Source organism: Sceloporus occidentalis, unplaced genomic scaffold, assembly GCF_023333645.1.
Source record: "Sceloporus occidentalis isolate IW3139 unplaced genomic scaffold, rSceOcc1.0.p SCAF_3, whole genome shotgun sequence".
Taxonomy (NCBI): domain Eukaryota; kingdom Metazoa; phylum Chordata; class Lepidosauria; order Squamata; family Phrynosomatidae; genus Sceloporus; species Sceloporus occidentalis.
This window is the reverse complement of record NW_028316983.1, coordinates 122,757,732-122,781,571: the sequence shown is the minus strand read 5'-3', so window position 1 is coordinate 122,781,571 and position 23,840 is coordinate 122,757,732. Positions and strand designations below refer to the sequence as shown.

At 41.6% G+C, this 23,840-nt stretch overlaps 1 protein-coding gene across 5 annotated transcripts in view; it reads right to left on the bottom strand.

Annotated features, from left to right (window-relative positions):
• Nucleotides 1-23,840, bottom strand: part of LOC149316693 (kinesin-associated protein 3) — a 135,186-nt gene that overhangs the window by 5,383 nt on the left and 105,963 nt on the right. For all 5 annotated transcript variants that reach the window (XM_089516048.1, XM_089516049.1, XM_089516050.1 and 2 more), the window contains 3 exons: nucleotides 17,912-17,997; nucleotides 6,328-6,517; nucleotides 2,519-2,618 (listed from right to left, as the gene is read on the bottom strand). In XM_089516048.1, the coding sequence (XP_089372174.1) occupies nucleotides 2,519-2,618; nucleotides 6,328-6,517; nucleotides 17,912-17,997 (376 nt within the window). The remainder of the gene's footprint in view (nucleotides 1-2,518; nucleotides 2,619-6,327; nucleotides 6,518-17,911; nucleotides 17,998-23,840) is intronic.

The window sequence follows — 23,840 nt, the reverse complement described above, 5'->3', positions numbered from 1 at the left end:
TGGTCCAGGCCTTGGAGGTAGAGAGGAACTGCTGGACCTCTTACCCTTTCCCTCCACCACTCCCTTCTCCTTCTGTGTCATGTCTTTTTAGATTGTAAGCCCGAGGGCAGGGAATCGTCTAACTAAAAAGATTGTATGTACAGCGCTGTGTAAATTTACAGCGCTTCATAAATAAAGGTTAATAATAATAATAATAATAATAATAATAATAATAATATGCACTGGCTTTGATTTCTGTAATGTGCTTTACATGGGGCTGCACTTGTGCCAAGTTCGGAAGCTTCAACTGATCCAAAATATGGCAGCCAGAGTGATCACTGGTACTTCCAGGTCTGACCACATAACACCTGTATTAAAATCAATTCACTGGCTGCCAATCAGCTTCCGAGCACAGTACAAGGTGTTGGTTATTACCTTTAAAGCCCTACATGGCTTGGGCCCGAGTTACTTGTGGGAACACCTCTCCCTACATAATCCACCCGCACTCTCAGAAAATCTGGGAAGAATCTATTGGAAATACAAATGACTAGATTGGCTATGGCTTCCCAAAGAACTTTCACTCCCGCTGCCCCTAAATTGTGGAATGGCCTGCCGAAAGAGATCCGTCTTATTACCACCTTGGATGCTTTTAAGAAGGCAGTCAAGACGGAACTCTTCTGGCAGGCCTATCCATCCGACTCTGTTTAGGATATCCATCCATCAATCCTTGACAATGATTCTGTGCAATTCTACTGTTATAAAACTGTTGCACTATGATATATTAGCTTTTATTTGATATTATTATTGGATTTTTTTGGATTTCATTAAATTTTATTCCACACAACTTCAAATACCATTTGGTTCCATCAGTTCTCTAGCTTATGAGATAGAATCAACAATGTTGCAGAAAAACGTCGGTCTTAAATAAATTTCTTAATAATATATTTTTAAATAAATTTCATAATAATATATTTTTAAATAAATTTCTTAATAATATTAAACTATAACAATGCTGATTTATGGTCCTATCTTTCCCCACAATGTCACTGCTTGTTTCCATTTTCTCTGTCCTCTGTTAGCATTTTGCCATCTTCTCCACACAGTGGCCCTACCATTTCCTTCTTCTTCCTTTTGCTGTGGACATACCCCAAAAAGCCATTTTTATTGTTCTTAACCTCTCTAGCAATCCTGAGTTCATTCTGCGCTTTTGCCTCATTCCTGACAACCTAAGTCTGCTAGGAATATTTTTTGTTTCTGAATCAAGTTTAGTTTGATGGAGAGAATAGTCCTATATATCAATCATGCCACGGATACACACTGCTATGCTGGTGGAATGGCCACTCTTCCATATGCATGCTATACTCATGAGGGGAAAAGCAAAACATGGAAAATTAACAAAAAATGACATTAAAATGACAAATGTGTTCAGCAACCCTTGAGAGATCACACATTTTCAGTCTCCAGAAACTTTGATTGTAACACTGCCCACATTTACCACATTCAGCCTACACTTGTGTTTTATAGGTTTAAGAGAAGTATAAAATAGTAAGTGGACATTTATTAGTTAATCGAGGTCAGTAGCAAATAATAATAATAATAATAATAATAATAATAATGATGATGATGATGATGTGGCTTTCAGCAGCTGCAGTTTCTCTAGCATGTTGTGCAAGGCCAGCTTATGTTGTAGGGACAGACGAGAATGTCCCCATCTTAGAATGCCTGGGAATCTGGCTTTTTTTCTGATCTCCTCGTGTTTGGAAAGGGAAATAAACTATTCCCTAATCCTAGCTGATCATGCTGCAGAGTCTGAAGGGAAGGGAGAGGAAAAGGGACAGAGGGTGATGTCTCTTTTTAAGGAGAGAAGCAGGGAAGCTTTCAGCTCCGTCCCTGGCGAGGCAAAGAGACCGGCGGGGGACCAAGGGAGGGAGGGAAGGCAGTGTTTCTTTTAAGGGCAGTCTCCCTGGACTAAAGGACATGCCACTCAACCTCCACTCCCTGGAAAGAGCTGCGGCTGCCATTTTTCTGAGCCACATTACCATATAGACCCGTGTATACGTCAACCCAGGATTTTGGGATCCATTTTTTGGCATAAATTTTTTGACTTATAGATGAGTATATACAGTATACACATCATGAGCCATGTGATTTCTCACTGCACCTGTAATCTCAAAGCCAGTCATAGACGCCATGATTCCAGGGGCTGCAGTGGAGAACAAATTCTATTTTTCGTTCAAAGACAACAGGTGTCCAAAGTCAGGCACATCTGACTCAATAAAGAATAATATTTCTTACTCCAGTAGTCTGTGTCCCGTGTGGTATCTCCGCTGCCAGGCCCTTTTGGGCTGTTCTGTTTGTATATCTTGTGTGCTGTGACCATATCCTGAGTCCAACTGGTACAGTAGGTTTTTCACCAAATCCTATGCTCTCTAATAATTTAGAATGCAACTATAGAAAATGTGCCATGAAACTGATGCTTGGGCAGGTACAAAACCAGTTGGAAAATACAATAAACTAACATTTTCTAGAAACAGTTTACCTGCTAGAGAAAGGATGCTGATTCACGGGGTCTCCATTCTGAAGATGGTAATCATTGAAGAAATCAGGACTCACTGCTCCATCATGTGTTATCAGTCCATCTATGAAAACAGAAAAGGTAAAAGCTCAGTGGTCAATTGAATAGCGTTAGGTCAAATTCGTCAACAGTAGGCAAGCAAAAGTTTCATGAGCTGCTTAGAGTGGCGGAAAAAAGGAACTGGAGAGCAGCGGGACTGTTGTGGGGGATATATAATGTGGGTGGAGCTACCACCAAAAAGTTGCAATAAGTTGCAAAGTAAACTTTGCCCAGAGATTCTGGAAGTTTCCGAGCTTACTGTGCAGGCGCAGATAAAACCCATTTGTGTGATTCGCAGAAACCACAAAGAAGAAAAGATAAATATTTGGTTGAAAATTGTAAAACAAATACTTAGTCAGAATATATTCAGAAATATGAAGAGTAAATGAAGGTAGTGGAAAAATATAATAGTTCAAGAAAATACTGCAATAGAGAGAATTGTTGGCAAGGTTGAATAAAAAATACACATATTTTTATTTTATATTATTAATAATAATAATAATAATAATAATAATAAATTTTATTTTTATCCCGCTTTTCCGTAATGATCAAAGCGGCATACAGATTAAAATTCCAACATCAAAGTACATACATAGCAATAAAAACAATATCTAAAAATATGTTAAAAACAATTACACAGCCAGCTGAGTTGAGGAACCATAAAACTTTACAAAAATCAATTACAAAATAGGGGGAAAGGACATGATGTCACATCTCATGGGGGGAAAGCTTGGCAAAAGAAAAAGGTCTTAAGATTCTTTTAAAAAAGATCCAGGGAGGCGGTGGAACGGAGCTTCAGGAAGGTTGTTCCATAATTTTGGGGCCGAAATGGAAAAGGCCCTTTGCGAGGTCACTGCATATTGCACAGTTGGGACCCTCAGCAAATTCTTCCTGGCTGACCTGAGTGTGCGGGGTGGATTATATGGGGAGAGGCGGTCCTCCAAGTAGCCTGGGCCCAAGCCATTTAGGGCTTTATAAGTACCTACCAACACCTTGTATTGGGCCCGGAAGCGAATAGGCAGCCAATGGAGATCTTTCAGGATAGGTGTTATGTGGTCTGCCCTGGAACATCCAGCGACCAATCTCGCAGCCATATTCTGCACTAATCGAAGCTTCCAGATTTGGTACAAGGGTTGCCCCATGTAGAGTGCATTACAGAAATCCAATCGAGAGGTTACCAGAGCGTGTACTACAGTTTCAAGGTCCCTCTGGTCCAGGTAGGATCGCAGCTGGAGTATCAGCCAAAGTTGGTAACAAGCGCCTCTGACCGTCGCATCCACTTGAGATGTCAATTGGAACGACGAATCCAGCACTCCCCAGCTGCGAACTGAGTCCTTCAGGGGGAGCGTGACCCCATTCAGGACAGGTGGAAAAATTTCACCACCCAGACTCGGGGAACCTATCACTAGAACTTCCGTTTCCTCTGGATTCAAACTGAGTTTGTTTTCCCTCATCCAGCCCATTACCGACTCCATGCAGGCATTTAGAGGAGAGATGCCATCCCTAGTCATTGCATCAGTCGGAGACACAGAGAAGCATATCTGGGTGTTATCAGCGTACTGATAACACCGTGCCGCGTGTCTCTGGATGATCTCTCCCAGCGGTTTCATGTTAATGTTGAATAGCATGGGAGACAGGATAGCTCCTTGAGGGACAACAGATGTAAGTTCTCTTATCGGAGCAAGAGTCCCCCAGCTGCACCATCTGGAATCTGCCCGAGAGGTAGGAACGGAACCACTGGAGTGCAGTGCCCCCGATACCTAACTCCCTCAGGCGTTCCAGAAGGATACCATGGTCAATGGTATCGAAAGCCGCCGAGATGTCCAAAAGCACTAACAGGGACACGCTTCCACTGTCCATGCCCAGACGGAGATCATCGACTAAGGCAACCATGGCAGTCTCAACTCCATAGCCTGCCCGGAAACCAGTTTGAAATGGGTCCAGAAAATCCGTTTCATCCAAGATCGCTTGGAGTTGGAAGGCAACTGCTCTCTCGATCACCTTTCCTAAAAAAGGCAACAGCGACACAGGCCGATAATTATTATGTATCAGGGGGTCTAAGGAGGGCTTTTTTAGCAGAGGTTTAATTACTGCTAATTTCAGGCTAGATGGAAACCGCCCCTCTCTAAAAGATGTATTAATTATGTGGTGCAGCATGGATGTTACCGCAGCTCCCCCCTGAGCTGCCAGCCATGAAGGGCAGGGATCGAGGGAGCATGTTGTCTTCGTAACACTTTCAAGAATCTTGTCCACTTCCTCGGTACTCACAAACTCAAAGTGATCCAGTTTAATAGAGTCCACGGAAGCTCTGGACACCTCTCTTATAGGTTCTGAAGAAATACTGGCGTCGAGATCAGTCCTTATCCGAGAGATTTTATCCGCGAAGAATTTGTTAAATTCGTCACAGCAGGCTTTAGATGGCTCTAAAATAGGGTTCAGGGAGGGGGGCAGTTGAGTCAGCTCCCTCACTACCCTGAACAGCTCTGCCGGACACGACTCCGCGGACGCAATATGTGCAGCATAAAACAAATGTTTAGCTGCACTTATTGCCACTCTGTAAGCCTTCAAGAGAGACTCAAGGAGTGCCTTGTTGGCTAAGTGATGATGTCTTCGCCAGTTGTACTCTAGTTGTTGCACGGCCCACTTCCTTTCCCTGAGATCTTCCGTATACCAGGGTTGCTTATTGGAAGCAGGGCGGAAAGGACGCTTGGGAGCGATACTGTATATAGCCCTAGAGAGATCTTTATCCCAGATGTTAGTCAGGGCATCAACAGAATCGCTATCAGTTCCAACCATATAACCTTCTAGGGCTTCTTGGAACCTTTTGGGTTCCATCAGCCTTCGAGGGTGGACCATCTTAATACGTCCTCCACCCCCAGGAGGGATTTGGGTAGATGCCTTGAGTCTAGCCTCGACCAAGAAATGGTCCGTCCATGATAGGGCAGAGATATTAGATACCTCTGCCCACGGAGTATCCATGTCCGTACTAAAGACGACATCGAGAGTATTACCAGCGCAATGCATGGGCCCTGAGACCAATTGGGACAGACCCATGGCAGTCATGGTAGCCATGAATTCCCAAGCCACACCTGTTGGACCTTGACTGACCTCGAAAGGGATGTTGAGGTCTCCCAGGACAAGAAGCCTGGGAGAATCCAACACCAGTTCCGAGACCAGATATGTCAGCTTGGCCAGGGAGTCTGTTAGCGCAAGGGGTGGACGGTAGACCAACAGAATCCCCAGACTGTCCCTAGCCTTCAGGGTCAGGTAGATACACTCAATGAAGTCCGTTTTCCGGACATGGTTCCTGGTTAAGGGAAGGGTGTTCTTATAGATCAAGGCAACACCGCCCCCCCCACCCACCTAACCTGATCTGGTCCTTGACTGAGTACCCAGTGATGGGGTAATCAAATAAGCAGATGGAAAATGACATAAATGTCACATATAAGACTTATGACATACAAGACTGAACAATTGTATTTTATTTGTTTATTTTAACAGCAATAAAGATTATTTTTTTAAAAATCCTAGCTCATTCCAAGTCACTTTAAACATCAAACTCCTATTTAATATACAGTGGGTTTCAAAATATAAAGGCATCAAACGTATGCCAACAAGCTGCAAGCCATCCCACTATGGAGTAGAGATTATTTAGATTGACCCTGTCTAGAAGACTAAGGGCACTGTGGATTTCAGTGCAATAGGAAACATACTATTATCTGTCTCAGCCTTACCAGCATTGTAATAAAGATCAGGTCTTTCTAATATGTCCCCTTCATGGATATAGGGCTCAATAGGATCGTCCCCATACAGGTACTGCTCATTTTCATCCATTTGCCGACTTTCAACCATTTCTAGCCACTGGGAGTTGTGCCATCGGAACTTTTCACTCTGGATCTTCTTAGCCCACTCCTCATCATATTCCTATATAGGGACATTTAGAGACTTCAATACTAAGATCTCAAAGCACAATTATACATTTTGGTTATGAAAAGAAAACTAATACAGTGGGCCCTTCTTATCAGTGGTTTTGCCATCTGTGGATTTGAGCTTCCGTGGTTGGCAAGCCCCTTTGTTTTAAATAGATGCACATGAACTACATTTCCCAGAATTCCATAGCATGGAGCCATGGGAAGAATCACCAGGAGTGGGAGCCACCTCAGCTGCCCTTCTTGCTTGCCTCAAAAACCAAACCAAACCAAACCAAACCAAACCAAACCAAACCAAACCAAACCAAACCAAACCATAAAGGCAGAATTGTCAGTTCACTCATGGAGTGCAAGTGCATTAAAAGAATGAAACAGCAACAATAATGGCATAGAAATCACATGCTGTAATGTCAATATCAGTGCACACAAAATTTGAAATGCATACAAATTTCAGTGTAAATCTGACAGTAACACTGCCCTCTCAAAACTTGTGTCCTGTCTAGCCCTGGTGTCCAGCCTATAGTGTTTGATGAATGTCAGTGGCTGGGACCAGACAGCAGCTTTGCAGACATCCTTCAAAGGCATCCCAGTTAGAAAAGTGAAGGATGCAGCTACTGCCCAAGTTGAATGGGCTCGAACTCTGGGAGGGAGAGTTCTACCTGAAAGTTCGTAGCAAAGGTGGATGGTACCAGCCACCCATTTGGAAAACCTCTGTGCAATCGCAGGTGGTCCCTTTTCAGGCTCCAAATAACAAAGGAAAAGTCTTACAGAGTGCCTTGAACCCGAAATCCTGTTCAGGTAGAAGGCCATGCCCTCTGAACATCCAAGGTGTGGAGCTGGTGCTTGGTATCTGAGGCCAGCTTCGGGGCCAAGGTCAGCAACATAATATCCTGGTTCATGTGGAAAGCAGGCACCACCTACGGAAGGAAGTTGATATTGTTATAGAGGACCACCTTGTCCCTAACATAGGTAAGGCTGGTCCACCCTCAGAGCACAAAGTTTGCCCGCACGGCAAGCAAAGGTGATGGCCACAAGGAAAGCTGTTTTCCAGGTCAGCAATCTCATGTCCGTAGGTTCGAAGGGCTTGGATGCCAAGCAAGAAAGCACAAGATCCAGGTTCATGCCAGTGTTGGTACTGAGGATGGGGGGGAGGTTGTTGAAGCCTTTCAGGAAAGTCTTCACCAAGGGATCTTTGAAGAAAGAAGGCCTACCCTCCATATGGTAGTGAGAGCAAATTGCAGAAAGGTAGCACTTGATGGAATTAAGGCACAGTCCGGAATCGGCCAGTGACATCAGGAATTCAAGCACCGTCGGGACTGACACACGGGATGGAGAGAGGTCCTTAGTTGAAAGGAAGTCCATGAACTTCTTCCATTTGACTGCATAAGACCATATCGTTGAAGGCTTCTGGGCAGCCAGGATGACCATCCGTACTGAGTCCAGGAGGGCCTCTAAGGAAGGATTGTCCTAGCCACTAGCGGAAAGGACTCGATGTCTGGGTGGTGAACCTGACCTCCTTGGAGTGTGAGAAGGTCGGGATAGAGATCGAGGCGGAGAAACTCTGTCTGTGTCTGGTGAAGGAAGGGAGCAAACCAGGACCATGGTGTCGGACCCATCTGTTCTCATCTTGGCTACTACCCTTGTGATGAGTGAGAAGAGAGGGAAGGCGTCTCTCCTGACCACTCGAACAGGAAGGCATCTCCTCGAGAACCCAGAGTTCGAATGTGGGAACAGAACTGAGCGCAGTGGCTGTTGTGATGTATGACGAACAAGTCGATTCGAGGCGTCCCCCAGATGCTGAAAAGGTCAGTGACCATCTCGTGATGAAGCTGCAATTTGTGGCACGAATCCGAGGGTCTGCTGAGCCAATATGCCAACTCGTTTTCTTTTCCTGGAAGGTGAATTGCCTGGAGAAGGATCTGTCTGGGGATGCACCAGTGCCAGATGCGAAAGGTGAGCTCCAGCAATGTTCAGGATTGTGTCCCTCCCTCCTTGTTCAGGTAGTACATGTGTCTGGTGTTGTCGGTCAAGAGAAGAACTACCTTGGTTCGAAAAGATGTTTCAAAAGTCTGGAGCACCTTTTCCATGGTGAGGAGTTTGAGAACATTGATGTGAAATGTCCTCTCCAGTGGGACAGTGAGGCCGGACATGTGGGCCCCCATCCATTCATGGATGCATCCATAGTTAGGGAGACCTGAGGCTGAGGACGTATGAAGGGCATGCCAATGCACACATTCTCAGAATCAAGTTCAGAGATTTGGTGACGGGCCTCGGTACCGTGAGTCAGTTGCCCTGGGAGTTGACCATGGGATCGAAGACTGACAGGAACCAAGCTTGGAGGGGTCAAAGCTGTAGTCTTGCCCATGGGGTGATGAAGGTTGTTGAGGCCATGTGCCCCAGTCCCACCTGGATGGTGTGTGCTCTGACGCGCCTGTGGGAGAAACAATCTCGAACTGCAGCACAAAGAGTCTGAAATCTGTCGGATGGCAGACAGGCGATGGAGTCTTTGCAATCGAGGACAGTCCCAATGAACCTTATCTGCTTGGATGGGGTGACGTGAGACTTGGCCAAGTTGTCTACGAGCCCGAGGGACTTGAGCAGGGGTAGGCAACCTTTTTGAGCCGGGGGCCGGGTTGCTGTCCCTCAGACAACTGGGGGGCCGAAGCCAAAAAATAAATAATAAAATATTTTTTTAAAAAATTAAATAAACAAATAAACCGGGACAAATGTAGGACAAAATTTTCAAATGGAGGACACGTTTTATAAAACATGGAAGACACACCAAAAAAATTGCTGATTTTAAAAAAAATGTTAAGATAAATGCATGTTTCTGAGGCTTCTATAGACAATTGCCCCACCATGCCCCTCGTGTGAGAGGCCAAAGGCCCCGGCGGCAATCGGCGGCAGGACCGGGCTGGGGCCGGTCCCAAGGCCTCGCCGGGCCGCATCCGGCCCGCGGGCCGCAGGTTGCCTACCCCTGGACTTGAGGAAGGACAAAGTGAACTCAACATCTCTTCATAGTTCTTCCTTGGATGTGGCAGCAAAGAGCCAATTGTCGAGGTATGGAAAAACTTGAATGCCTCGCTGGTGCAGGTAGGCGACGATGGGAACCATACACTTGGTGAAAACTCTCAGTGCCATGGAGAGGCCGAAGGGAAGCACATTGTAGTGGTACATGTTGGTCCCGATGGCGAAGGACAGGAGCCTCCTGTGTTCCTCTTGGATCGCAATATGAAAATAAGCATTCTTGAGATCGAGGGTCATAAACCAGTGGTCCTGCTCAACAAGGGTAGAATAGTGGCAAGAGTTACCATACAGAATCGATGGTAAATCAAATAGGCATTGAGAAAATGGAGGTCAAGATGGGCCTTAAGCCTGCATCTAACTTTGGCACAATGAAGTATGGAGAAAAAAAAGCGAGCTTGAGAGGGATCCAAGGGTGAAATCACACCCTTTCCCAACAAGGTGCGTACTTTGTTGAGTAGGGTGTCTGAGGGGTGGTGGTAGCAACAACAGCTTCAGTGATCGGGAGCTCTTCAAACTCGAGGGCATAGCCCCTGCAGACAGTGTTGAGGACCCAGGAGTTGGAAGTTATCATGGCCCAGGTGTTGTTTGGTATTTATAATTTAACTTCTTGTCAGTGTCCTTATTAAACAACCCCGAGTTGTCAAAATCCTCTATGGCCACTTTGGCATGTGGAATAAGGTCCAAGGATTGGAGGCATGCATGCTGTCACAGAACGATCGAAGCTGACATCATGTTGGCAGCTCAATCGGCAGAATGTCGAGCCGAAGTTATTTACTGTCTCCCTATGGCATGAGCCTCATTTCTCAATGCAAGTGCAGTCGAGCACTTGTCATCAGGGAGATTGTCCAGGAATAGAAGAAGATGCTCCATTATATGCTGTTGGTAGGCCCCATACAAGCATTGTATTTCGTGACATTGAGATCGAGCACGGCTGCTGCATATACTTTCTTAGCAAGGCAAGCAACTTTCTTTCCCTCCTTGTCCGTTGGCATGGTGGAGGATTTCAGGGTAAATGATAATTGGGAGCCATCCACAATGGCTGAATTGGTCTTGGGGTGCTTGCAGAACCAAGATAACCTGAGCCCTGCAGTCCTGCGACGGTGAGAGGGAGGCATCAATTCAAAAGCCAGCTCCCAAGCCTCCTCCCTGGAATACCTGAGCTCAGCAGTCCTGCAACGGCGAGAGAATGGCGTGCTGGGAGAGTGACAATTCAAAAGCTGGCTCCCCAAGCCTCCTCCCTGGAATACCTGAGCCCTGCGATGGCAAGAGGGAGGCATGCCAGGAGTGTGGCAATTCAAATGCCGGCTCCCCAAGCATCCTTCTTGGACATTATTTTTCATTGAGAGCATTGTTAGTAAACTGGCTATGGAGAGTGATGGCAATGGGCAAAGAGAGAGATCCTTGTTAGTAGTGGATCAGGGGAGGCAGACAATGTTAATCTTAAACAGCTCTGTCTGCCCCTGATGGTCCGACTCCTTTTACTTGATCTTTATTTGTTTTATAACTAGTACAACTATTTCAAGTATGTAACTTGTATTTGATTGTTATTTTGCTGTTGGGGGAGAGCTGGAGATTGTCTTATCAATTATTATGCTATGTTCAGCATTGATTATTTGCTATGTTATGTATTTTTAATTTCTTGTATAACAACTGTAACTGTTATTGTATTTTACTATTATGTAATGGTGGGGGGCTGTAAGGGGATACCATAATGCATTATTGTTTATACTTTGTATTTTTATTCTGTTGTAATCCTGCCTCGATCTTTAGGGAGTAGCAGGAAATATAAATAAATCATATTATTATTATTATTATTATTATTATTATTATTATTATTATTATTATTAGAAAGCCGAAGGAGAGACAAATGTTTAATTTTCTTTGAAGTTGAAGCAATGGAAGCCAGGGTGTCCCAGGAACGCTTAGTGATTCACTCCAAGGATGGCAAAAAGGTGATTGATACCGGCGTCGATACTCTACTGTGAATCCTATGTTCGACTGGGTCCAGGGCGTCATCATCTGTATGGGTCACCTCCAGTTCCAAGGCACTGGCCATCCTCACCACTTATTCCGTGAAGGACTTGACATCATCTGTTGGTGACACCAGGTTACGGAGTCCCAAGGACTGCTGGGATCCAGGGGCATCACGATCGGAATTGACCAAGAGTGTTCTCAAACGTGATCTTGAGCGAGATCTTGAATGAGAGGATGGAGTGTCTTGTGGGGAGGCCTGTCAAGGTCTGTCAGTCTCCTCTTGCCTTGGAGGAATGTCCGGAGATGGAGTGTGTTCTTGATGCACTTGTGCTTCAGTAGCAGCTACAGGAGCCCACTTTGGGGACCGAGACCTCTTAGGGTTCCAATGTTGCAACATCTGGGGGTCTACAGGCATGTAATAACGGTCCATCTCGCTATTGTAGATTTCTGGATTCTGCTGCAAGATGGGATCTTGATGGCTCGAGTCATATCCTGATCCCCATGACTGTGGCGGGGAGGGAGACCAATGGGGCCAGACCTTCTGAGACCATGTTGACAAATCCAGATAGGGAGTAAGGACTGGGAGATCTGGATCTACAATCTCCTTCTTGGACTCTGAGTTGACACCAATGTACAGGATCTGAATATCTCGAGATGGTCTCGGTAGCATGAAAAGTAGACGGTGCATCCTGAGACGCTCGGTCTCGTTAGGTGTTTTTCGAGCACATGGAGGCTTGGAATGGGCTGCACTCTGCCCAGGGTTGGCAGCTGCATCCTCGAGGTTTATTCGACCCTTGGTCAGAGGTAGAACACCACGGAGAAGAATCGAGCTCATCCAAATGGTGCTTAGAAGCTTTTTTGGCCTTCGAATCATCCCAAGCCCAGCTTTTATCTGGCTTAGTGGTATTTTTTTTCTTTGTCCTTCTTTGAGGACTTCTCCTTCTCCTTATGAGCCTCCTTGGGCTTATCTTTAGCCCAAGGTGGTGCAGGCTCAGAGCTTGCCAAGGGTGCAGAGGGAGGAGCCGGAGGGGCAGAAAAAGGGCACAAGGCCTGTTCATAGAGGGCTGCCTTCAGTCTCAGTTTTTTTGGGCTTGCGGGATAATGGACTTGCAGAGGACACAAGATTGTACATTGTGCCCCTCGCCCAGGCAGAGAAGACAGGAGGTATGAGGGTCTTGGCCAGGAATCTATTTCTCACACCTCTTGAAAGTGGTAGATCTTGTGGCCATCATGGAAACGACTAAATCCAAAATGCCAAGCTCAAGCGAAATCAACAGTCCAGAATCAGTCGATTTATGTCAACCACAAAGTCTGAAATCTGAAAGAATGGTCAAAATCATAAGCCAAAGGTCAGTTCGATATCCGTGAAAACAGTTAGGGAGAAGAGCGATTCCAGCGAAGTTCCTTCAGAGCTGCTAACATGGCGAAAAAAGGAACTGAGGAAAGAGCGGGAATGCTAGGGGATTTATATAGGGTGGGCAGAGCTACCGCCAAAAAGTTCTAAAAGGAGTTTTGCCCAGTGATTCCAGAAGTTTCCGAGCATTACTGCGCAGACGCAGAAGAATCCTTTGTGTGATTCGCAGAGACTACGAAGAAGAGAGGAACCTTCCAGATACTTAAAGATCTATATCATGTCTCTTCTCAACTCTCTCCTCTCTAAACTCAACATATACAAGTTCTTAAGCTGTTCCTCATCAGGCTTGGTTTCTAAATCTTTCAAAATTTTACTCCCTTGCTCGTGAACAGCTTGTCAATATCATTCTTCAGTTGTGGTACCCAGAACTGAAGCCAGTATTCCATATGTCTGGTTGCACATCACTCCTAGAAATAAATAGTAAGCTCTAGCAGCATTTTTGAAAAACCATCTCCTTGATTTTTTTAGTTAAGTTTTATTAGTTTAAAAAGAAAAATACAGTGTATTAAATATATACATCTTTCTATATTACAGTTATATGTTCATTTTATATAAATCGACTATTCCAAATAAATATATTTAGCCTTTATGTTGACATTATTAATCTTCCAATAGGAGAAAACCTATAAAGGGTGATCATCATTTTCTTTCTTCTCTTTCTATATTATTCTACACAACTTCTTTTTAACTTAGTCATATTAATTATTCTGATTGCCTCAAAAAATACAAAGCTTGAACTCAATACAAATACTCATGAAAATAAAACTCTGTGAGTACAAATGTCTCTTAGCCAGTCATTTTCGAGTTATTATTCTAATTCGTGGTTTCATTTTTTATCACAGTAAGAGAGGAGGCTTATCCATCGTTCTTCAGATTTTGCATCTGGTTCTCATGCCAAAGATTCTGAGATTTTATCTATTTCAGCAATCTCTAACATTCTCAGTAGCCAATTATCTATCGGGGGTACCTCAGGAGATTTCCAGCTCTGTGCGAGCATCACTCTCGCTACTGAAATCATATAAAGAATCTGTCTCCAATATTTAGTTCGATCTTTATGTTGGATGATGTTAGTCATATTTAATAGATACAGTTCTGGCATAAATTGAAAAGAAATGTCTAGAATAGAATGGATTGATTTATGTATTTCTCTCCAAAATTTTTCTATCACAGAACACGACCACCACATATGTAGCCAATTGCCAGAATTCTTTTTAATTTAATTTGTTTTATTTATATACCGCTATTCCAAAGATCATAGCGGTGAACAGCAAGTAAGCTAATTAGCAAGTAAGCTAATTTGCCCCCAACAATCTGGGTACTCATTTTAGTGACCTCGGAAGGATGCAAGCCTGAGTTGATCTTGGGCAACAAACCCAACAGACCATATTTGGATTTTTATATATTTTGGCCAGTCTGGATGGGGTTAGATGCCACCTCGCCTCCATTTTATATTTCCCCTTAAGGTTTTGGTTTCTCATAAATTTTCTAGTTTGTCTCCTCGTTTGAGTTCAATTATCTAAAGGAATCACTTCACTGGAGTCTGTTGCCCATCTCAGCATATGATCTTTAATTATGTCTTCTTCTAACTTCCTAGTTAAGATTGCTTTATAGAATTTAGAAATTTGTTTAGGTTTTTCTTCAAACATTATTTCATCAATTTCATTGTTTTAAAAGTAAAATCCTATCTCCTTTTTGTCTATCATAAATCTTTCCATCAATTGATGGTATAACAGCCAATGCGTCCTCCTATCGATTTAATGTCTTTTATATCCTTCAGCTCTAGATCTTCTGAACTCTTGCCTTTCTTTAAGATATCTTCATATTTTAACCATAATTCAGTTGTTTTATATCTATTTAATAAAGCTTCTTGTGGTGAAATACAGTCTGGGATGCCTCGAAAGAATGCTGACTTTATTTTTCCCCAAACCTTAATTAAGGCATTTCTTACAATATGGTGTTCAAATTCCCGGTTAACTTTTACTTTGTCATACTATAAGTAAGTGTTCCAACCGAATTTTAAATTGAAACCTTCCAGATTCAACAATCTCTTATTTTTAAATTTAATCCAGTCTTGGATCCAAATTAGAGCACAAGCATGTAATAGGACTCTAAGTACGGTAGTGTACAGCCTCCATCATCTTCTGAGTCCATTAATGTCTTCAGTTTAACCCTCGGTTTCTTTCCCTCCCAAATGAATCTTTTTAATTCTTTATTCCACATTGTGAAGGGTTGTGAATAATGTATAATGGGTAGGTTAGAGAATAGATAGATAAATTTAGGTAGCACTGACATTTTAATTAAGGATATCCTGCCATAAAATGATAGTCCTAGTTTAGACCATTTTATGAGATCTGACTTGATTTTGTTCCATGTTTTTTTCGTAGTTGTTTTGAATAGTTCTGTAGTTCTTTGTAGAAGATAGATACCTAAATATTTTGCTTTTATGACAATTTTGCAATGGGTTTTTTCAGATAAGGCAGATTGTTCTTTAACTGACATATTTTTAGTGATAAATGTTGATTTTGTTTTATTCAATCTCCTTGAGTTTTTTACCTGAAAAACAGCTATCCTTGGTCATTAATATATGAAATGCAATTACAATAGCCACTAGTTTCAGGACATGTATTTGTATCTGTCCCTGGGGCCCAATATATCTGGACGGTGATGTCTTAGTAATGAGCTCCTCATCCTTGCTGAAGTGCATCTGTCATGGTTACACAAGATGAAACAGACATTCTGAATCACATTCCTGCAAGAGGTTTTGCACACCACAGCATAGTATCCTGTACGTTTATGAGTAATAAATGTTTCTTTTCCTGACAGTCTTGCTGAAAGTTATAATTTTGAATGAACCTATGTTGAAGATTCCAAAATATGAAATGATCTAGGTAAAACACTCATGTGGTAGCAAGCGTCAGCCCTTTCAGGGGAAGTAATGGTGCCACTCTATTCTGCTTTGGAATAGTGTGTCTAGTTCTGGGCACCACAATTCAAAAAGGATGTTGAGAAACTGGAGCTTGTCCAAAGAAGGGCAACTAAAATAGTGAAGGGTCTGGAAACGATGCCCTATGAGGAATGACTTAGGGAGCCTGCAGAAGACAAGGTTAAAAGGTGATATGATAGCCCTGTTTAAATATTTGAAGGGATATCATATTGAGGAGGAAGCAAGCTTGTTTTCTGCTGCTCCAGAAAACAGTACCTGGAACAATGGATGCAAGGTACAGGAAAAGAGATTCCACCTCAACATTAGGAGGAACTTCCTGACAGTAAAGTCTGTTCGACAGTGGAACACACTCTCTCTGAATGTGATGGAGTCTCTTTCCTTAGAGGTCTTTAAACAGAGGCTGGAAGGCTATCTTTCAGGTATGCTTTGATTGGGAGTTCCTGCATGGCAGAAGGTTGGACTGGATGGCCCTTGTGGTCTCTTCCAACTCTATGATTCTAATGACAAAGGCCATGTGTTGAATTCTGGATTTCAAGCACAGAGCTTTGAATCTTAACTTTTCTGCTCAGTTGAGATTGATCTGAAGGCCCAAGTTATGTAGAAAAAGGGCCCAGGGCAGGTCTTGATAAACCTGATGTAGTCAGTTGTCTATATAGGAGAAAAATATGTACTCCTTGAGTTATGAGGATAGAAATCACTACTGCGAGGCATTTTATAAATACAGTGCGCCTGCGTCATACGCGGGCGCCTTTTACGAGGCTTTCATCTTATGCTGAAAGTTGCACTACAGAAATTACAATGGCGCACGCTGCATGTCATGCATGAGCCCCATTATTTTCAATGGGGCTTGAGCATAGATGCTATTTGCCTTACAAGGAGGGGACCGGAACAGATCCCCCGTGTAAAGCAAGGGCACACTGTATTTGTGCAGTCGCAGATAGTCTGAATGGAGGCACGTTGTACTGTACATTCTGCCACAGTGCAAAATGAAAGTTGAGATCTGATTGCAATTAATCTTTGATTTCTATGGAGGCAAACCAGTTTTTGTGACATAAAATAAGGAGAATGGACTGGGCCATATGACATTTCTGGCTTATGATATTCTAACTAATTCCTCTCAACTCCAATGAAAAGAGATTCTACCAAAACAAAACATTAGGAAGAACCTTCCATAACAGTGGAACATGCTGCCTTGGAGTGTGGTAGAGTCTCCTTTTGAAGGTTTCTAAACAGGCTGGATGGCCATCTGTTGGGAGTGCTTTGATTGTGCATTTCTTTTTACAACTCTGCAGAAGTAGAACAACAAGTCAATCACACAACCCTTACAGATGATAGTGATATCCAAGGATCAGTGGTGATGTTCTTCCAGATGGTGAACTGGCAGAATTATTTTAGAGTTATAGATGAAACATTTTGTGGAGAACCTCTTTTGTCTGGATTGCAGATAATGCCTTAATGGAGGTTGGGATTCAAAGGCAATTGAAAATGGTGATGTTTGGTAACAAGACTGAAGGAACACAGCAAAGATTACCAGGAAGATCTAGATGGTATAAGAAGAAGTAGTTGGATGATGGACTGATGTTAGACCCATACTCCAAATCTCAATTTCTTTGTAGTGGAATGTGCCTTAAAGAGATGGTCCATTGCCTCATCACTATTTGTAATTGGTTGACTGGCTGAACCGAAGGGTACTCAGCAATGGCTCCTCTTCATCTTGGGAAGAAGTAACCTGTGGGGTGCCATAGGATTCTGTCCTAGACCCAGTGCTATTCAACATCTTTATCAATGACTTGGGCCTGCTTATCAAATTTGCAGATGACACCAAATTTGGAGGAGTATTTAATACCCCAGAAGAGAAGATCAAAATTCAAAATGACCTTAATAGATTAGAAAGCTGGGCCAAAACTAAACAAAATGAATTTCAACAGAGATGAATAATTTGTAAACACATTTTCAGAGGTCATATGCAAAATCAGAATAACATCTTCTCATTTTTATTTATGCTCATCCAATCAATCAGTTTCACTTACCGCTATTATATCCAGTGTATTGTCACAGACTTTACAGATTTCAGCATTTTTATCATGCATAAGGTCTATCAGATATGCTGGAGCCTCTAAAAAGACATAGTTAAGGATGTAAAGCATTTTTGACACCTCCAGATTACCTCCAGAATACAGTGTTGCTATAAAACATATACAGGGAAATTAAAGAGAAAATACACATTTATCATTGTGCCCTAATAAGGATGGGTTTGAAATAACCTGTAATTAAATCAATTTAGGGGAGTCCTGGTGGTTCAGAGGTGAAATGCCAGTACTTCAGCCACAAGGTTGTGAATTCGATCCCAGGGGCTCCAAGGTTGACTCAGCCTTCCATCTTTTCGTTAGTTGGTAAAATGAGTACCCAGCTTGTTGGGGGCAATTGGTTTACACATTGTGAACTGCTTAGATAGTGCTGAGTTCACTGAAAAGTGTTATAGAAATGTACATGTTATTGCCATAATCATGGGGTAGTGGGATGATGACGATGATAATATTTATTTCTATCCCACCCACCCCCTAGATTGGGACTCAAAACGGTTTACAACAATTAAAAACATTGTTTAAAATCTACAAAATACAAATGTTAAAACACAACTAAAGAATCAGAAAAAAATTATAACCGGGTTAATACATATATAATTTTAAAAAAACACACACACATACCAGCACAGCAATTAGCAATATCCAGCGCATTGTGTAAGATGGCCCTTATATCTATTACTCATCAAAATGCCTACCAGAATAGAAAAGTCTTTGCCTATCTGTGAAAAGAAAGTAGGGAGGGTGCCAGTCTCTGGGAAGGGTGTTGCAGAGCCTGGGGGTAGCCACTAAAAAGGCCCTCCCCTGTGTTCCCACTAGATGTACATGTGAGCATGGTGGGACAGAGAGAGATCTCAGGCTGGTTCATAAGGGAAAATGTGGTCTTTCGAATAAATAATACGTAATAATTATGGGGCGGGAGACTGACGAGTTTCGATAGAAGAGCTTTCTGAGAAAATGGAAAGGTACATAAAAGGAGAAAGGACATAGGCAATATAAAAATAAATCCCAATTTTTGCATTTAATTAGGTACTGGGCCCAAACAGACAGACCAAAATAAAGCTGCTTTGGGTCACTTTGGAGGCATGCTGTTTAAATGACACATGCATCTTAAGAGGACCGAAGCTGTGCCAAAGCTGTACTCCAGTCCTTAGGACTGGAGCGTGGCTTTGGCATGGCTTCCAGCCTCTTAAGACGCATGCATAATTTAAACAGCATACCTCCAAAGTGACCTGAAGCAGCTTTATTTTGGTCTGTCCGTTTGGGCCCACTATAAGGAAGGTTTATGTATTTCTATTTAGAGGCAAACTGCTTTGAGCTTAATGGAATTTAAAATAATGACAATCAACTTCATATGGACCCCATAAGGGAAACGTGGGATATAAATTATGAAATGAAATGAAATCTAACACACCTCCCTGCCTCCACTTGTCACAGGAGAATCTAGGAGAAGCTAGGGCTTGCTGTCAAAGATGTGTCAAAGCCTGCCTGAGTAAAACACAAAGATACTCCAAGTGTCATGCTTCTGTTCTCTCAGTCTAATCTCATTTTTAATATACTTTTGTTAAATAATTTAAATAGGGTGATAAAATGCAGTACTGTCTAACTGCCTTGTCAAATGGAACCCATTCTGTTTCTCCATATTCTGTTCTGACAGTTGCTTCGTGCCCAAACTATAGATTGTACATCAGGACAATCAAATGATATGGCACTCTCACTTTTTTTAAAAGAGCAATCCATGGTTTTTCATTATCTACTCAGTCAAATACTTTTCTATGATCTAGAAATGCAGAAGCTGACTCCCTGCCTCCAAAATTCTTTGTTATACCTCATTATCTAATGTATATTCGTAATATGGTCTCTAACGTCTCTTCCTTTTCTGAATCCAACTCTAATGTCTGTCACTTCTCTCTCAATACTGTATATGGTAAAAGTCTTTGTGGTAAAACTAGCAGCACTTAGGGGAAAGAAAGGGAAAGTAATGCAATGGTCTGATGGCTATTACAATCTCTGGTGTCCCTTTTCTGGGATACTGAAATGTATACCCAGCCAGGTTGAGGACTCTGTCAGAGATTATTTGACCTTCCTTGCGAAAGCACACTTAATTCTTTTTTTTTTTTTTTTATTTTTTTTTTTAAATTTTATTTATGATTAACATGACATACAAATTTTATAGAAACATAAAACATGTAAAACAAACATATTTACATTGCGATACATTTAATTGTCATTAACTAACAAATAAATGAACAAGTCAAACTAAAAAAATTATATATATATATGTATGTATGTATGTCTATACACTAGATACCTCTGTTTTAAGAGCATGATTCGGTTATTTAAACGGGTAAACGACATTTTCTTTCTGTCGTCATCCGTTACTTATGAGTTATTTTGCAGCATTTCTGTTATTCCATTGGGGTTATTAACTTATTCATTTTTTCCCATTTCCTTTGGAAGTTTTGATCTGTCTTTCCGTTAATCATCATGGTTATTTTATCCATTTCCCTCAGTTCATTTACCTTTGTTATCCATTCTTTCTTTAAATCTTGTTTCCCCCCTTTCCAATACTTAGCAAAAGTTAAGCGTGCTGCAGTTATTATATACAGTAAAACGTCTATTTCTTCACGGCAAAGCTTTCCCTTAAGATCTTCAGTAATATTTAGTAAATACATTTGGGGTTTCTTTTCTATTTCCCATTGTGTGGTATATTGAATTGTTCGGTGAATCTCTCCCCAAAATTTTTTCGCACACTTACACTCCCACCACATATGAAACAAAGTTGCATTGTTCTCACCACATTTCCAGCAATTGTTGTCTTTCACATTTTTAATCTTAGCTAATTTTTGTGGAGATAGATGCCATCTGTATAGTAATTTGTAATAATTTTCCACTAGATTAGCACTTTTAGTAAATTTTAAATTTTTTTTCCAAGTATTTTCCCAGTTGCTCAATGGGATAGATTCTTTAATATCTTGCATCCATTTGATCATGGTTCCTTTTACCAGTTCTCCTTCTAATTCAATGTCTAGTAGCATTTTATATACTTTTGATATCATATGTTTTTGCCCCTTAAACAGTATTTTATCCAAAGCATTCAGTTCTGTTTCGATACCCATATCTTTTTTATCCTTATTGTATCTTCCTTTTAGTTTATAATAAAACAGCCAGTTAATTTTTTTCCCTTCTTTTTTAAGTTGTTCCATCGTTTTGATTTGTTGCCCTTTCCCTGTTTTGATAAGGATATCAGAATATGTAATATGCGAAAGCACACTTAATTCTGACCTTTCTTGTTTCCAGGCTAGAAATCCTGCTCCTCAGACTGCTGGCTGCCTTGTCTCTTTGGACTTCTTGACCTTGGATTTGTCTACATGTCTCATCACTCTCTGGAACCCTGGACTTCGGATCTCTGACTACTCTCTGGGTTTATGCTCTTGGACTCTCTTGCTTGCTTTGCTGGACTGATTTAAGTTCTGGACATTTAGAACTGTGTGCTGTTATCAGCCTTCTTGCCCAGGACAATACTATTTTTTAAAAGTCTGTGGTCTTTTTGCTTTTCGTATTCATTGATAATTGTTAAAATTTGGATGATTCCTATATCTACAGTTGAAACAGTTCTACTAGTATACTATCTGTTCCTGGTGACTAAGTACTTGGAGAGATACATCTACTTCACTATCTAAAATTATGGATTTGTAGGAATCAGTCATCCCCTTCATTTGTTTTGTACAATTTTTCAGTTTATTTCTTCCACTTTTTCATTTTGTCCTGATCATATAATGTGCTTGCTCCATATTGATGATTCAGCATTTTAAATTGCCTTGATTTCTCAAATCTCTTGGAAAAGTTATCTTTTAATACCTCTTTTGTTGTCTTCGTCTATTTTCACTGATTAGTGTAACAGTGACTATAAGTTGATTAGCATTTCAAAGAGGTTCATCTGGCTCTGCAAATGGTGCCGCCAAACAACTGTCTCTGCAGATGGTGCTGCTGAGAATGATTGTTAGCATTCTTCAGATTCGTAGATCATGGCCTCAGGAAAGGAGACTGGCAACGGATGGGTAGCACCTTACACCAGTTGAAAGAAACATTTTTGCCAATAGTCTCAAAAATTTGATCAGGAGGGCTTTAAACTGGGTTATGTGAGGGAGGGAGATAATATTTTGGAAGGCAGGAGTTCATCAAGGGCTGGAGATAATAGTCAAACTGTTATAGAGAGAACAAGGAAAATAGCACAGGGACCCAACAATGGGAGGGGAAAAGCTTTACACAAGCAGCTGGGGGAGGGGGGGCGGGAAGACCTATGGTCTTAGATGTCTCTACACTAATGCACAGAGCATGGGAAATAAGCAAGATGAACTTGAAGTCCTAGCCCAACAAAGAAAATACGATATAATAGGCATCACTGATTCCAGCAAAAGAACGTACTTGTGTATATGGTTGTCAAGATGTAGAGGACCTTGTTCATTACATGTTATTTTGTCCTCTCTACCAAGAACCAAGAGAAAGGTTCATTACACCTATAATAGAAACCAGTTCCAGTCAAAACCCACAGGATATGATTTTTCATCTTCTACTGGACGTGAATAAATATGTAACCTGGAAAGTAGCTTTGTTTGCCTTAGCAGCTAAAAAAATCAGGAACAAGTATATAACAGGGATAGCCATAAACTGTAAAGGTGATGACTATACTTGACAAAATTTTTAACCCATAATGACAACTGTTGCTTGTTTCTTTAGAAATTCTATACCAGATACGAGATACTCACATTTTAGATATAATTTACATGTATTCTTATATTGTTATATTGTTATATGTATTGTTATATTGTTGTCCTGTGCAATGACCTTTGGTCAAAAGCAATAAAATTTGAATTTGAATTTTGAATTAGGCATCACTGAAACCTGGTGGAATGAGTCTCATGATTGCAATGTAGTAATAGAGGGGTATAACCTTTGTAAGAGAAATAGGCCAAACAGGAAAGCAATATATGTAAGGGATGTTTACACCTGTGAAGAGATCTAGGACTTATATCTTGGAAGCCAAGTGGAGAGCATTTGGATAAAAATTAAAAGGGAGGAAAACAAAAAGGATGTTATTGTGGGAGTCTATTACAGACTCCCAAGTCAGACTGAGGAATTGGATTAAGCCTTTTTGGAACAGATGGCCATACTCTCAGAAAGGAGAGATGCAGTGGTGATGGGTGACCTTGACTATCCTGATATTTGCTGGAAGTCAAACTCACCCAAAACTTTAAGGTCTAGCAAATTCTTCATTTGCCTGTAAGACAGTTTCATTATCAAAAAGGCAGAAGAGTCAACAAGGGAGTCAGCTATTTTAGATCTGATCCTAACCAACAGGGATGACCTAGTTAATGGGGTGCAAGTTGTGTGATCCTTAGGTGGGAATGATCATGTTCTCCTGGAGTATGTTATACAGTGGAAAGCAGAAGCCAAGCATAGTCAGACACACATTATAGACTTTAGGAAAGCCAACTTCAGTAAACTTAGGGGAATACTGGGGGTGATTTCAAGGTCAGGAATACTATAAGTGAAGGGAGTTCAGGAAGGATGGGAGTTTTTCAAAAGGGAGATACTGAAGGCACAATTTCAAACAGTTCCTATGAAGAGGAAAAATGGGAAGTGTCTTAAGAAACCAGGATGGATGACTAAGGAACTTTAAACTGAGCTAGATTTTAAAAGGAACATGCATAAGAAACAGAAAAAAGGGGGAAATCTCCAAAGAGGAATTCAAACAAATAGCTAAAATGTGTAGGGTGGGCAGTCAGAAAAGTTAAAATGCAGAATGATCACACACTTGCTAGAGAGGTTAAGAACAATAAAAATGTTTTTTTTTGTTATGTCGGTATCAAAA